Source organism: Echinops telfairi, unplaced genomic scaffold (genome assembly GCF_000313985.2).
Source record: "Echinops telfairi isolate 266 unplaced genomic scaffold, ASM31398v2 ScPeMD7_7458;HRSCAF=8496, whole genome shotgun sequence".
NCBI classification, from domain to species: Eukaryota; Metazoa; Chordata; class Mammalia; order Afrosoricida; family Tenrecidae; genus Echinops; species Echinops telfairi.
In genome coordinates this window covers 10,914,088-10,927,808 of record NW_022111358.1, presented here as the reverse complement: position 1 = coordinate 10,927,808, position 13,721 = coordinate 10,914,088, and the positions used below count along the sequence as shown (strand labels likewise).

General features: G+C 51.4%; 2 protein-coding genes across 2 annotated transcripts in view; both read left to right on the top strand.

Moving 5' to 3' along the window:
* The first annotated feature begins 1,283 nt into the window (after window positions 1-1,283).
* On the top strand, window positions 1,284-8,077 carry CCL5 (C-C motif chemokine ligand 5). The gene is made up of 3 exons (XM_004706975.2): window positions 1,284-1,360; window positions 3,577-3,688; window positions 7,599-8,077. Exons 1-3 carry the CDS (start codon window positions 1,288-1,290, stop codon window positions 7,684-7,686), a joined length of 273 nt encoding a protein of 90 aa, XP_004707032.1. The 5' UTR covers window positions 1,284-1,287; the 3' UTR covers window positions 7,687-8,077.
* A 5,249-nt stretch (window positions 8,078-13,326) lies between these two features.
* HEATR9 (HEAT repeat containing 9) overlaps window positions 13,327-13,721 on the top strand; it is a 17,666-nt gene continuing 17,271 nt past the window's right edge. The window contains 1 exon segment of the mRNA XM_004707356.3: window positions 13,327-13,411. Within this exon segment, the coding sequence (XP_004707413.3) occupies window positions 13,327-13,411 (85 nt within the window).

The window sequence follows — 13,721 nt, the reverse complement described above, 5'->3', positions numbered from 1 at the left end:
CTAGGAATTGATGAAGATTCATTGTAACCAATTCTTTGGAGCAGAGTAGAGATCTGACTCCAACCAAGAACCCCATGGGTGTCCTCGATCATGAACCCTGAATGGCAAATAGTACTTCACGGACGGCAGACTAAAGAGGGAGCCAGGAGACCCAAGTTCTGACCCGACCTCTCTCACTCATTTGCTGTGTGTTCTCAGGCAAATCACTGACGTTCTGAGAGCCTGGTTTCCTCCTCTACAATGAGGAACAAAGGGCAAATGATCCCTACAGTCCCTGCCCTTTGATATTCTGTCATTTTGGTGCCTAGGATGGGGATCCCAGCATCTGCTGAGTGGAGATAATAAACAGTAACACATGGCTCCTTGGGTTGTTGGGAAAGTAAAGGAAGAGAGACGCGTCAAGGCCCGGGAACAGAGCACCGACTGAGGAAACCCTCCAGAAACAGCAGCTTCGCTGCTTCACACGCCTGCAACTCATTGTCCCACTCTATAGGCAAGAACATGGAAGCTCAGCAAAGCTCTTGAACAACATCGCCAGTGTTCACTCAGCAAGTCAGTAGGTGACTCTGCAGTCTGGACGACAGCAAGGCACTGACCCCAGCCCTTATCTGTCCACCAGCTCCCCATGCCTGCTTAACACCCACCGCTTCTGACAACTCCCATTCCCATAAACTAGCCTGTACCGAGCATCCTTCCGCAGAAGAGCGGGGAAAGGCAGAGGTGTAAGGCATGAGAGGAAAAAAAAAAACATTGAGAATAAACCAACATCCGCTTCTCGGCCTTTGGGCTGAGATCAAGTGTAGAGAATAAACCAGCAAAGACCCAGCCAGTCAGTGTCTTCTGACCCTAGCCCGCTGCCCCTCCTCTTGCCTCAGAGAGGCAGCTTCCTGCGCCCTGGGGAGCAGCCAGCCTGCAAGGGAAGGCACAGGGTGCCAGCCAAGACAATGGTTTTCCACCCTCCAGGACGACGGCAAAATAAAACCAAATAAGCCAAACGCCTTCCTGCTTGGCTTTCTTGGGGCAAAGGAAACTGGTGAGCTCATCTGGAGGGCAGGATGGCGAGGGAAGACAGAGGCTTCTATTTCCGGGGCTCTTTCCGTTTTCTCTTCCGTTTTGTGCAAGTTCACTTCATGGCAACAGTCCAGGGTTGGCTGCTACTTTGGAAACTCCCCTTGGGCCTCGCACTGACTGGCCCTGGCTCCCTATAAAGGGCTGCTGGTTTGGGGGGGCTCGCAGAGGAGTCTGAGGTCCCACACACAGGCTGGCCAATCTATGACCGCAGGTGCCATGAAGGTCTTCATAGCCACCCTGGCCATCCTTGCCACTGTCACCCTCTGTGACCCTGCTTCTGCCTCTCCATGTAAGTCCAGGTCCTAGGGGGAGGGAGCATTAGAACTGATTGTGATGGTGTATAGACAACTTTTTTTTTAAGTGATTTAACTGTGGACGTATATGATATGCGGCTATTAGATCAAAAACGATGAAGAAAAAAAAGAAGAAACCAAAGTTGATCAGTGGATGAAGAAGGAAGAGTTTTTGCTGAGGGGCCATTGAGTATATGCTAATGAGGGCGGAATAATTTGGAAAAGGATATCAATAATGGTTGTATGACGCGAGGAACATAATCAACGGCACTGAATTAGACATGCAGAAGTTGTTCGATTGGAAAATGTTCTGTTTGGCCACATTTTTTTAAAGAAACTTACGCAAATGAGTACAGAGAGGGGGATGTTCTAAAATTGAATGCGGTGATGATTAGACGACTCTTCTTGATATGACTGAATTATTCAATGGTATGACATGTGGGTGAAATGCCAATAAAACTGTTATAAATAAGCAAAATATGTCCCCATAGCCAGACCATCTGCCCCAAATGCCCTCCTACCTCTCGGACTGTCCCTGACCTGCCTGTTTTTCAGCTGTAGCATTTACCCTCGGTGCCCCATTATCTGCAGTCTTCTGCATGGTTTTCCCAGATGTCAGCTGTCCCTCCTGGCAGGAGCTCCGGGTCACTTTCTGTGTCTCTAGAATCGACCTAGGAGTCCTGCAGGAGGTCCCGGAGTGCGGGCTATCACTGGGACAGCTCACTCTGACCTCAGAACCCAACGAAACTGGTGCCTAAGATGCTTCTACCGAACTTCAGAGTACTTAGCCCCCTCCCGGGCCCGACCGTCATGGCCTTCCCATTTCATAGATGGAAAGACTGTGGCTGTGAGAGGATGAAAATAGCTCCTAAGTCCCAGTGGTGCTATAAGGTAGACATAGGGCTACTAACTGTAAGGTCTTCGGTTCAAACCCACCAGCCACTCCATGGGACAAAGATGAGGCTGGCCTCTCCCATAAAGATTTACAGTCTCAGAAACCCTATCCCGTCGCTGTGAGTCAGAATCAACTCCATGGCAATGAGTTATTTTGGTGTGAGTTAGGTCAGGAGCCCTGGAGGCATGCTTCAGTGCTCATTTGCTAACCAAGAGGTTAAGGGTTCAAACTCACTCAGCAGGACAAAGATGTGAGCATCTGCTTCCCCCAAGGTTGTGGGTCTGGATGTGGCTACGAGGCAGGGATTGAGGAGGTGTGCCTCAATCCTCGGGGACTCTAGGGGGCAGCTGTCTTCTGTCCTACAAGGTCTGTGAGTCAGAAGGAACTGGACAGCAGTGGGTTTTGTTTTGGCTCACGTTTGCTGTGCTTTACTTCTTTAGTTTTATTGTGCTGATAGCTTTGAATGTCATCGTATGTAACACCCTCTCTGACCAGATGCCCTTGACCTAACAGGGAACTGGAGGACCAGAGAGGTTAAGGAACTTGTCCAAGATCACACGACTAGGAAATAGGGGAGCTAGTGCTCAAACCCAGTTCTGTCTGGCACTTACATAGCATGCCACTGCTGGTCAGTGGCCACTGACCACTTAATCGCCATTAATTGCCACGGAATTAATGTACCAACAAGTCGTCCTCCTCTGCTCAGAAGGAGCCCCGGTGTCGCTGTGGGTTAGGGGTTGGGGGACCACCAGGCCTCTCAGAGGGAGAAAGCTGAGGCCGTCTGCTCCCACAAAGATGGACACTCTCAGATATGTAAGGCGGGGTTCCTCTGAGCGGGGCGAGTTTGGTTGGGGTTTGGCCCTCTGAAAGGGCCCTCCTCACGATAACAGCCAGAGCGTCTCAGGTCTTCCTGAGTGGGGCCTAACGGAGGCACCGAGTCAGCATTTCAGAAGCGCTCTCCCCATCCAACCACTCTCAGTTCCAAAGAAACGGAGCTCTGACTCCATGAAGGATCCTGGAAGAGTAAGAACGAGGGCAGAGGGCTTGGGGCAAGCCAGAAAGAGGCCTTGTCTGTCCTAAGGGCCAAGGGCAGGGGGTTACGATGTGCAGGAAATAAGACAAGCTAGGCTCAAGGACTAGAGGAGAGGAGAGGAGATGCCCTGGTCCCCTGCCGGAATCCCCACTCTGCCACCATGTGTCCATGGCCAATGGCCTTTCTGGCCCCACCCCCACCCCCCCCACCCCCCATAAAGCCCTCAGCAATTTGCCCAGTGCATACAGGCAACGATAAAGGACTTGCCTGCTTTCTTTCCCCAGATGCCTCGGACACCACAGCCTGCTGCTTTGGCTACATCTCCCGGTCCCTGCCCCGCGCCCACATCCGGGAGTACTTCTACACCAGCTCCAAGTGCACCAGCCCAGCCGTCGTGTAAGTCTCAGCCCCACGCAGGCCTCCAACCTGCATCAGACCCACTGACACGCTCAGGGGAAGCGGGGAGGATGGGCCAGGGGTCTGGTCACAATCAAATCGTAAGATGCAGAAAGAGGTGGTTCTTAAAAAGCTTTCTTGAGTCAAGAAATAAACAACTCTCTTAAGTGTGTAAGCAAATACATTTAGGAAAATGTCATCCTTACCGTGTGATACCAAAAATAATCCCTAGCCCACCAAAAAGCCTACTACCATCGAGTCAGTTTGACCCCCAGCAACTCCATCTAGGGCTTCTGAGGTTGTGAATCTTTATGGAGAGGCTGGTGGGGCTGGATGGACAACCCTGAGGGTAGCAGCCCAGCCCGTCCTGGACGGCACCACCAGGGCTCCTTCAGACAGGGCTGCGGTTGTCTGCTGTCTTCTCTCTAGGATCATTCCAGAGTGTGTCCCATTCTCTCCATGTGTCAAGAGCAGGACGTGACACGGAGGCTCAGAGAAAGCTCCTGACTTGGCCAAGGTGCTATAAGAAGTGAAGGAGTCCCGGCCAGGGTAGGGGACCACCCAATGGGGCAGCTAACTGCAAAGTCAGCTGTCCCGGTTCACCAGTTACCCCACGGAGAAAAAGATGCGGCTTTTTTGCGCCCACAAAGCATGACAGCCTGGGGAACCCAAACAGACAGTTCTACCCTGTCCTATAGGAGGTGCTCTGGGTCAGAATGGATTCCATGTGGATGAGTTTGAGCGGGTTTGGGGGGGCTAGACAGTCAGTGAGTGGGAGACTGCCTCTGTTATCTTCTCTTTCTTCGAAAGCAAGGTATCCCATGACCTTTCCTTAGGAGAGTGGGGAGGAAAGAGGAGAGCCCCAGAAGGAAGCAATCTTTTGAGGCAGAAGTCCCCAGCAGGCTGGCACAGTGGCAGGTCTGCACAGTCAGACTTCACTCCTGACCAATCCCTTCAGGGCTGATACTTAGCGCCATTCATTTTAATCCCTGAAAACGAATCTTTTTCCGAAGGAAGACTAGCACTCACAGGACAACTATCAGGTATAACGCGAGATGAGCAGCCGACCTTCCTTGCTGCGGAGGACCGAGCAGAGGGGCGGCACAGAGGCAGCAGTGACGACAGGGTGCTGGGCATGAGCACAGTCCAGAGGTGGTGCAGCCGGAGGAGGGAGGGAGCAAACACAGGTTCCCGGCTAGGAGAAGGGACCTGGGGGGGTTGCTGCAGGAAGTGCCCCAGCTGGGGGAGGACTTGAGCCAGCAGAGCCAAGTCACAGGAGCTGGGTGTATCAGGCCGAGGGGATGTCTGCGGGACCTGCTCGGGTTTGTGCAGTCTCTGCGCTGGAAAGACTGCGAGACGAAGCAGAGGGAGGCCAGGCTGGTCCTCCAACCGCAGAGGCAGGAGGCAGAAGCTTCTGGGCTCGACTAAGTGTGAAGGGAGCTCACATCTGAACACAGAAGGCCTAGAGACAGGGCCAGCGGAAGAGCCGTTGTGGCCTTGGGTGCTGGACAGAGCCTGGAGGGGAGGGAAGCAGAGACGAGGTCGCACTGTGGAATGAGTCAGCCTTGGGATGGGTCTGAAACAATCAGGAGGAGGAAGACTGGGAGGAGAGGGGGCTGAGCCTCCTGCCTGGAAGGCTGGCGGCAGGCAGAGCCCCTAGGAGCTGCCAAAAAGAGGAAAGGAATGTGTGTATGTGTGTGCATTGGGTTTGTTTAGGCCTGAGGGAGCCGCAGAGATGGGTCACTGAGCAAAGGCATGTGGTCTAGAAACACAGCCGTCTTTGCTAGGAAGAAGGGACGGGCCTTCCCTTAAAAGAGGGGCAAGAACCCAAGAGTCTTGATGAGCCCTGGCCGGTCCTATCAAGGGTCCCAGTTCTGCCGCTTGGTGGCTGCCTGAGCTGGAGACTCCCGCATAACCTCTGAGAGCCTCAATTTTCTCATCTGTAAGCTGGGGAGAAGAGTGGCAGTTCTCTGACGACAGGGGTCACAGAATACTAAAATGCATGGAGTACAGCCTGGCACACAGTAGGCGCCCCATTAAGTGCTCACTTACCATCATCTGAGCGCATTATTATTATATCTGTAGAAGTAACAGGTAACACTGCCATTTTGCCTGCATTCACTATATATATATATATATATATATAGTAAATATATATGTATATATATAGAATATATATATATCCATGAAGCATTATTTTATTCCGGGCCCAAGGCCTGAAACCAGGAAAAGAAGAGCGAGGAGGAGGCAGCGATGCTGACAAGTCCACTCCTGAGGGACAGGAGAAGCTGGGGTCCCCCCTGCCCAACACATCCATTCCCCCCTCCCTGAGCAGGCAGACGGGAAACCTGGCCAACAGAGGCTCCGGAAGCAAGAGGGGAGGCTTAGCAAGCAGGGCCGGTCTCTGGCCCCCACTTTGTGGAGGAAGCCGAAGCGGGGGGCTGAGAACTTCTCACCCCGGGCGCTGGTTTCCTGATTTCTGACTTTCTGGCCACCAGAGAGGGGACCAAGAAGAGGGTTTCCTGTGTGACTGTGGGCTGAGTAAGGGCAGGGTCTGTGCCTGACGCTCCCTCCAAATTCTGACTCAGAACAACCCCATAGAGAAGACAATCGCCCCCACAGGGGTTTGACATTCCTCCCCGAAGGGCGCTGGTGGGCTCAGGCCACCAACCTCTGGGTTAGCCACTGAGCGCTTGAAAACTCGTGTTCTTTCAAGACACGCACTCCTCTGCAGGAGAGAGCAAGCACGTGGGGGGCTGGGAGCTCAGTGCTCTCCTGGCTCCTTGGTCACCTGTGCACAGCAGGGTGGGAGAACGCAAGACACTCAAGGGGCCTAGAGTGAGCCTCAGAAAGGGGAGACGGCATCCCGGGAGCAGGTGTGACCCAGGATGGTGTCCAACAAGCAGCCAAGGAGCCCAAACTACCAGGCTGCCTGTGCTCACGTGGGGCTTCAAATGGACACAAATCTGCTTCCGTCCTGGAACCCTCTATCCTACAGAAGAGAACATAGCCTTTCCTTACAGGTCACAGGTACCAGGGTGAGTCAAAAAGTATTGCTACTGCCGCTCCAGTTGATGCATACTTGGGGTTCTTCCAAACAAATGTGCTCAGGCCTGTCTCTGTGATCGGTGGATGGCTGCAGACAAGTTCTCCCAGTAACACGCTGGTCTTAGTCTCCTTAGGGTGCTGTCCGAATAAAATGTCCAATCGTCCAATCTAAACAGTGGCTCCGAGGGACTCTGCTGGGTCAATTAAATTCAAGGCAGAGAGCTATGGTGCCTGCTTTTAGGGCCCCAAAGGGGACATCTGAATAGATTCTCTTGAGGGACACAGGACAATTAGTGGAGTTTATCGAGAAGAAATTTTAAGAAAATTGAAATCCCTATTAGTGAGAAAATAAGCCAGGAAATTCTCACTGACTTTCCCCCCACAAAAAACCTAACAAAGCATCCTCTTATTCAACTGGGATAGTAAGAGGTACCCTATGAGCACCTCCCTGGGAAACTATACAACAGCGCCCCCTACCGCCCCTTTCACCCACCCACCCATGACCTTGACTCTTCAGACCTGTTTGTTTTCCACACTCAAAGAACAACCCTGAAAAGGTGCATGGCCTGCGTTCCTCGTGGAGGCCACTGCTTTGACTTGGCCTTTCCTTCAAAGGCATTTGAGTGAGACTAAGACAAGAGATCTTGTCTGCCCCCGCCCACGGATGTGTCTTGTTTGGAATAAACCTGTGCGCCATGACCGGGGACCCTAGTAGCAATGTGTATTGGCTGACCTTGGAAAAGTCTATGGCACTCGGCCATACACCACCGCATACCCCCTCATTCCCCTTCCCATCATTCTGCTGTCGTCCACCTGATCCCCTAATGCTGACCGCGTCCCAACCTGCCTTTCCTTCCCATAGCTTTGTCACCCGAAGGAACCGCCAGGTGTGCGCCAACCCAGAGAAGAAGTGGGTGCGGGAGTACATCAACTCTCTGGAGATGAGCTAGGGTGGAGGATGCCTGGAATGGAGTGTGTGCAAGTTTTCCTGTCCCGGCTGTTGCTCTTCTAGCCCCCTGGGGAGGCTCTTCCCCACCACCCTCTGTTCCCGCCCTGCTGTGCAAACCAAGCTTCCACCACAAGGCCACGGTTGTAAACAGCTCTCCTCGATGCAAGCCTGAAAGAGCTGCTGAGGCTCTGAGCTGTGACTGAGCGCTCTCCCGGCTCCGAGCTTCTGCCGCCAGGAGGGAGGAAGGCAGCGAGCCTCTGGAAGCAGGAACGAAAGGCTCCCATGGAACTATCCCAGGGTCAAGATTCCCATCTCAGCGCGTTCACCCAGAAGGGGTACTTGGCACATGTGAGAAATCAGCTTTCCATTAAAATTCTCAATGTAAGTGTAAAGCTGGCTGCTGGTTTGATTTCCTCCCCAGGAATCCTCCTTCTCCATGAGCTTTGAGCATGTGCGGACACACATCTCTAGGGGCTGTCACCCTGCCGCATGGCCAGGGCTAGCGGTAAAAGCTCTCTGAGAAGGGGACCTGACCCGCCCAGAGCAGCGGAAGTTCCTGGTGACTTAGCCTCTCCCAGAAGGAAACAGCACAGCCCTCTCTCTCCACTCCACGACCTCTGTGCCTCTTCATCTGACTCCCTGTCTCAGTACTCACCTGGCCCTTGCACCCACCCACACAGCTCCCCTTCCACTCTAGCCCACCCTGTCATATCCGGGGGGGGGGGGGGGTCCTTTAACATTGCCCTTGTCCCAGCAATGGAATTTCATGGCAAGCCCCCAAATCCTCAGCTACTTCCAGGAAGGAAAAGGAGCATTGTATGGTTTTCCTCAAGTGCATCAGTCCAAGGTGACACTCGAACTCCGTCATCCACCTGTCCCTTCCCGCTGACAGATACTAAGTGTGTTAGGCTGTTGTCCTGGGAAACAAAATCGGTGACACTCATACGTGTATAAACACGAACACTATATCAAGAAGGCAGCCCAGCCCAGTTCAATTCAAGTGCATGGGTCCAGGGAGAGCCAGAGTCCCTTCACACTGGTGCAACTGGCAGTGGATGAAGCAGAAAGACAAAGCACGAGGCTGGGAGGTCACAGAGGTGCGCAGATCCAAGGTCCACAGGAACATGGGTGCCACAGCACCCAGTGTCAGCAAACCATACCACACAGGCGGTCAATCACAGAGCCAGTTGCAAAGAGGGGCAAGAGAGAGAGAGAGAGAGAAGTTCTCAGTGTCTCTCTTATAAGAACGCCACACCAAAAAAAAAAAAATTAAAAAAAAAGAACGCCACACCCCCAAGAACGCATCGTCAGGCTGAGACCTGATTGATGGGTTGGGCTCCACCCCCACTTCCATGCTGGTACCATCCAGTTGACATGAAATCTAACTAACCATCACCCTGAGGAGAAGCACAGGAGTGAGAGTTGTGGAGGGATGGTTCTCATTAGCATACTGGAGCACTCACAGTGCCTGTCTGTCAGGCATGGACTCAAGCATGAAGTCCAATACCCTTGTCCACCCTCAGCCCGATGACTAGTACTGGCCCTGTTGTGTTGAGAAAATCCCCGGCAAGAGAATGAAACGGCACAGGGACTAACAGAAAGGGATGAGGGACACATAAGGTTTGAAGCCACTGAGTTTCATGTCAAGGCCCATGATTTTTGTTTCTATCTTGAATTTGCAAAATTTCAAGCCGACAGAATTTTGTAGGGATACACCCTCTGCAGTATAGCACCGATGAAACATACAATTTCCTCTAGTTCTTTAACGTTTCCTCCCCCCACTATCATGACCCCAATTCTACCTTACAAATCCGGCTAGACCAGAGCATGTACATTGGTACAGATAAGAGCTTGCAACACGGGGAATCCAGGACAGATTAACCCCTCAGGACCAATAACGAGAGTAGCAATACCAGGAGGGTGAGGGGAAGGTAGGGGGAGAAAGTGGGAACTTATCACAATGACCTACATAAAACCCCCTGCCAAGGGGACCAACAACAGAAAAGTGGGTGAAGGGAGACAGTTGTCAGTGTAAGACATGGGGGAAAAAATGTATAAATTATCAAGGGTTCATGAGGGAGGGGGTGGGGGGAGGGGGGAAATGAGCTGATACCAAAGGCTCAAGTAGAAAGAAAATGTTTTGAAAATGATGATGGTAATATATGTATAAATGTGCTAGATACAATGGATGGATGGATGGATGGGTTGTGATAAGAGCTATGTGAACCCCCAATAAAATGATTTAAATTAAAAAATTAGGAACTCAGATGACTTTTACACTTGGACTTAGCATGTTGTTAATAAAGCTTCAGAAGGAAAGAGAAGAATACACCTTCATACACATTTCTGAAGTTCAACTATCAACATTTTCCAACATTTGCTTTATGTGTGTGTATATGTAGATATAATGGCTATATGGGGGAGTACCCCCCCAAAATGGAATTGTGCTGGGCAGAGATTTCATAGTACGCATTTTTCCCACTAGACAAGCATCCAGCAACTCTGTCTGAGTTAGTGCACCCAGTGGCGTCACCTGGGAAGGTTCTCTAGTCACAGTGAATTTTCTCATAAAAGTAGTTTTGTTGGAACCTCGTTTTTTATGATGGCTGATTTAAGAGAAATGAGAAATTTGAGCGTAAGTTGCAAACATATAAATTCACCCCTAAAATTTTTAGAATGTACCCTAATACCAAGGACATTCCATATAACTACAGCATGAAGGAAACTTAGGGTGGTCTCGTATTTTCTAACATACAGTTCATAATTAAGTCTCTCCGACTATCCCAACCATGTCCTTTGTAGGGCTTTGCTTTGTTTTGTTTTTTTAAATCCAGGATCCAAGCCATCAGGTCTCTTTAGTGTCATTTTGTCTTTCAGAACAGACTGATTGTTTTTTGGGGGGAGGGGTGGTGGCATTCAGACTAGATCTGGTAGAACGGTCTCTCAAGGTGGATTTACCAGTTTCCTTATATTTAGGTTTCGGTTCAGCAGTTGGGGCAGGACTACCACATGGGGGGCATTGTGTCCTTTTCAGTGCATCACCTGAGGACACATGATGTCAGTATATGGGTGATACACAAATGTCATGGAGGCAGCGTCCGACCTGCTCTGTCTCCTGAAGGGGAAAGAGAATCACACTCAACAGTCCAAGGTCCATTTCTAGAAGGCTGAGGTCAGACATGCCTTCACCCTCCATCCTTCTCACCAATTCTGACACCAACCATCCTTCCCACAACCCTCTCTGCTCTGCTGGGTTCAGTAATCCATCGCAACCATCACAGAGAATTCAGACCATACTCACAAGTACAAGGTTCACTGGAAACATTAACTAACGGGCTACAATTGAGGATCAGAAATTCTCAGGGTACAGTTCTTGGGTCAGGAGCGCCTCTTCTCAGTGATGCCCACTGGCATGCTTCTCTGTCCCTCCATCTGCTAGCCATGCTTGAATCAGCCCTTGGCCTCTACCCTGCTCAGGTAATGTAACAACATTCTTTTAGCATCGCCATTAAATGCCTGTATTAGTCTGGGTACTTTAGAGAAACAAATCCACAGCAACTCATGTATAAGAGAGAGTTTTATATAAAGGTTAAGTGTGCATAAAGAAAACATCCCAACCCAATGCTGCCCAAGCCCACAAGTCCAACATTAACCCATATGTCCAATACCAATCCACAAAGTTCTCCTCCATCTCAGAAAATACCCACTAAGATGCCAACTGCAGGAGGAAAGCTGAGTCAGTGAACATGTAAGCATCTCAGCACTGGCAGGGGTTTCCACACGGCTGCTCCAGCACCAGGGCTGCATGGGGTAGGTCCATGTGGCTTCTCCTCAGGGACATCCTGCAGGAAGTCAGTCTTGCCAGCTGACTCAGGGAACTGGCTAAGGCAGCTGCACCCTGGCCCAACCATCAGAAAGCAAGAGACCTGAGAACTCGAAAGGCGAGGCTCACCGAGCCATTTATCCCCCTGCCCTTCAATTAACCCCACATGTGTTTATCGGCCAGGTTGGCACAATAAACAAACTAACTCAATGCCCAAAGGACACTCCACTCAGCTCGGGCTTTGAGGGTCAACCAACCTAGCTTCTCCAGTTAAGTGGAGACAATCAACACCAAAAGTGGTCCTCCTGCCCGAAGGCCTGTCACCCCCCACTGTCCTGAGCTCTTGGTGCTACTGCCTCTGCTGCCACCACCACTTCTCTGATGTCACAGCTCTGTCTCCTGGATTAAGGACATTTATCAGGATAAAGATGGAGCTTGTACTCCAGTAAAGAGTCACAATCTCAGAAACTCAGGGGGCAATTCTACCCTGTCCTGTAGGGTTGCTATGAGTCGACATGAACTAGACTCCATGCAGTCAGTGAGTGAGTGAGCGAGTGAGTGAGCACACAGGTAGCTCAGCGTCCAAAGGACACTCCCACTCCTGGCTCTTTTTACTGGATAGCAGTGAGTTCCCCCTTTCCCACTTTATGTTATACCCAGCAGGATGGCAAAATGGACCAATTCCCATGTTAGAGATGGACAAGCCCTCTCTGCATGGTCCCACCCAGTTTTATAGTGGGAGTTACAAAGAGTATTCCTAAACGAGCTTTAGGAAGTAATTCAGTGTCCCACAGGTGACGTTAAGTCTGACGACTCGGTGGCCCATGTTTCCCAGCTACAGTGAGCCGGCTGCTGTGTGTCAGGTATGGTGCTGGGCACTAGATAAGACAGAAGAGAGAGGTGACTGAGCAGCCATCTTGGCCTTTAAGCAGCTCACAGTCCAGGAAGGTGAACCTGCCAACAGAGAAGCTAAATGATGCACACCAAAAGGGACACAACTGGACCAAAGGATGTGGCTGCATTGAGGGCAGAAGAGAAAGGAGGACACCACTGAGAGGGGGAGGCAGAGAGCTGGGGGAAGAGAAGGGTCTGAAAGATTTGAATGACCCAACACAGAAAAGGAAGGGAAAGCCTGACACAGGTAGAGGAACCAGCATGTGCAAAAGCATGGAGGTATGCATGGCTGCTTCTTGCCACATTGTGGGGAACCTCTTGCCCCCAAGGAGGAGGGGGACAGAGAGAGAGAGAGAGAGAGAGAAAGGGGTTTTCCTATCCTGGCTAGTTTCCTGCTGAACATCCTAAGAACCACCCCTAGCCCCAACGTGGGCTTACGCAAGCTAAACAATAGTTCACCAAACACTTGAACTGTCCTTGCAGACTGAGGTCTCACCGCCCGCCATCGACTCGATGCCATGACCCTACAGGACAGGGTAGAATGGCCCTGTGACTGTCTGGGCCTGCAACTGTTAACAAGAGTAGAAAGCCCCATCTTTCTTCCATGGAGCAACTAGTGGTTTCAAACAGCTCCCTTAAGCTGGGCAGGTATAACTTTCCCACATGTCAGAGGTGGAAACGGCCGCTCAGAGAGGTAAAGCTCAGAGAGGCTCACGTCCCAGGCCAGTGGATGACGGGGCTACCTGGGGCTGGAGAATGGGACTTGAGTGTTCTATTTACCAAGGAGATCTGGTTGCTCAGCACTTGGTAGCTGCTGCCTCCTGGTCCTTCTGCCAACGTGGATGAGAATCTCTCAGAAATGTCGCCACGTTAAGCGATGAGAAGCAAAGGGCACCTTCCATACCCTGTCACTGGAGGAAAAAGATGGTCTATGAAAACTCCCATGTCCTTGAAGTCACCAAGTCAATGTACAAGTACCCATGGCTGGATCACAGAGACAGGGCCAAAGGTGAGGCTGGCACGAACAGAAGCAGGGGCACAGGCCTGACGGGAAAAGGGTGTCTGGCTCCCACTCCCAGCGGAGAGGCTGGGGGAGCTCAGCTCAACACATCATGGGAAAGGACAGGGTGGGTCGGGGTGTACTTCTGTGGCTCCTCACAACCCTTAGCGGGGGACCCCGTGCCTTCAAAGATGGGGCACCCTGTGTGTCTCCAAGTTTCTGCTCCAGATCTGCACCCTCCCTCAGCCCAACTCTCCCAGCCACAAGTCTCTGCATAAGTCATCCTGTGCTTGTCCTGTGCCTGGTGCTCTTCCCCACC

Coding starts and splice junctions, on each gene's coding strand:
- CCL5 (XM_004706975.2), top strand. CDS start 1,288: ATGAAGGTCTTCATAGCCACCCTGGCCATCCTTGCCACTGTCACCCTC. Junction 1,361..3,576: donor CCCTGCTTCTGCCTCTCCAT/GTAAGTCCAGGT, acceptor TTCTTTCCCCAG/ATGCCTCGGACACCACAGCC. Junction 3,689..7,598: donor TGCACCAGCCCAGCCGTCGT/GTAAGTCTCAGC, acceptor TCCTTCCCATAG/CTTTGTCACCCGAAGGAACC.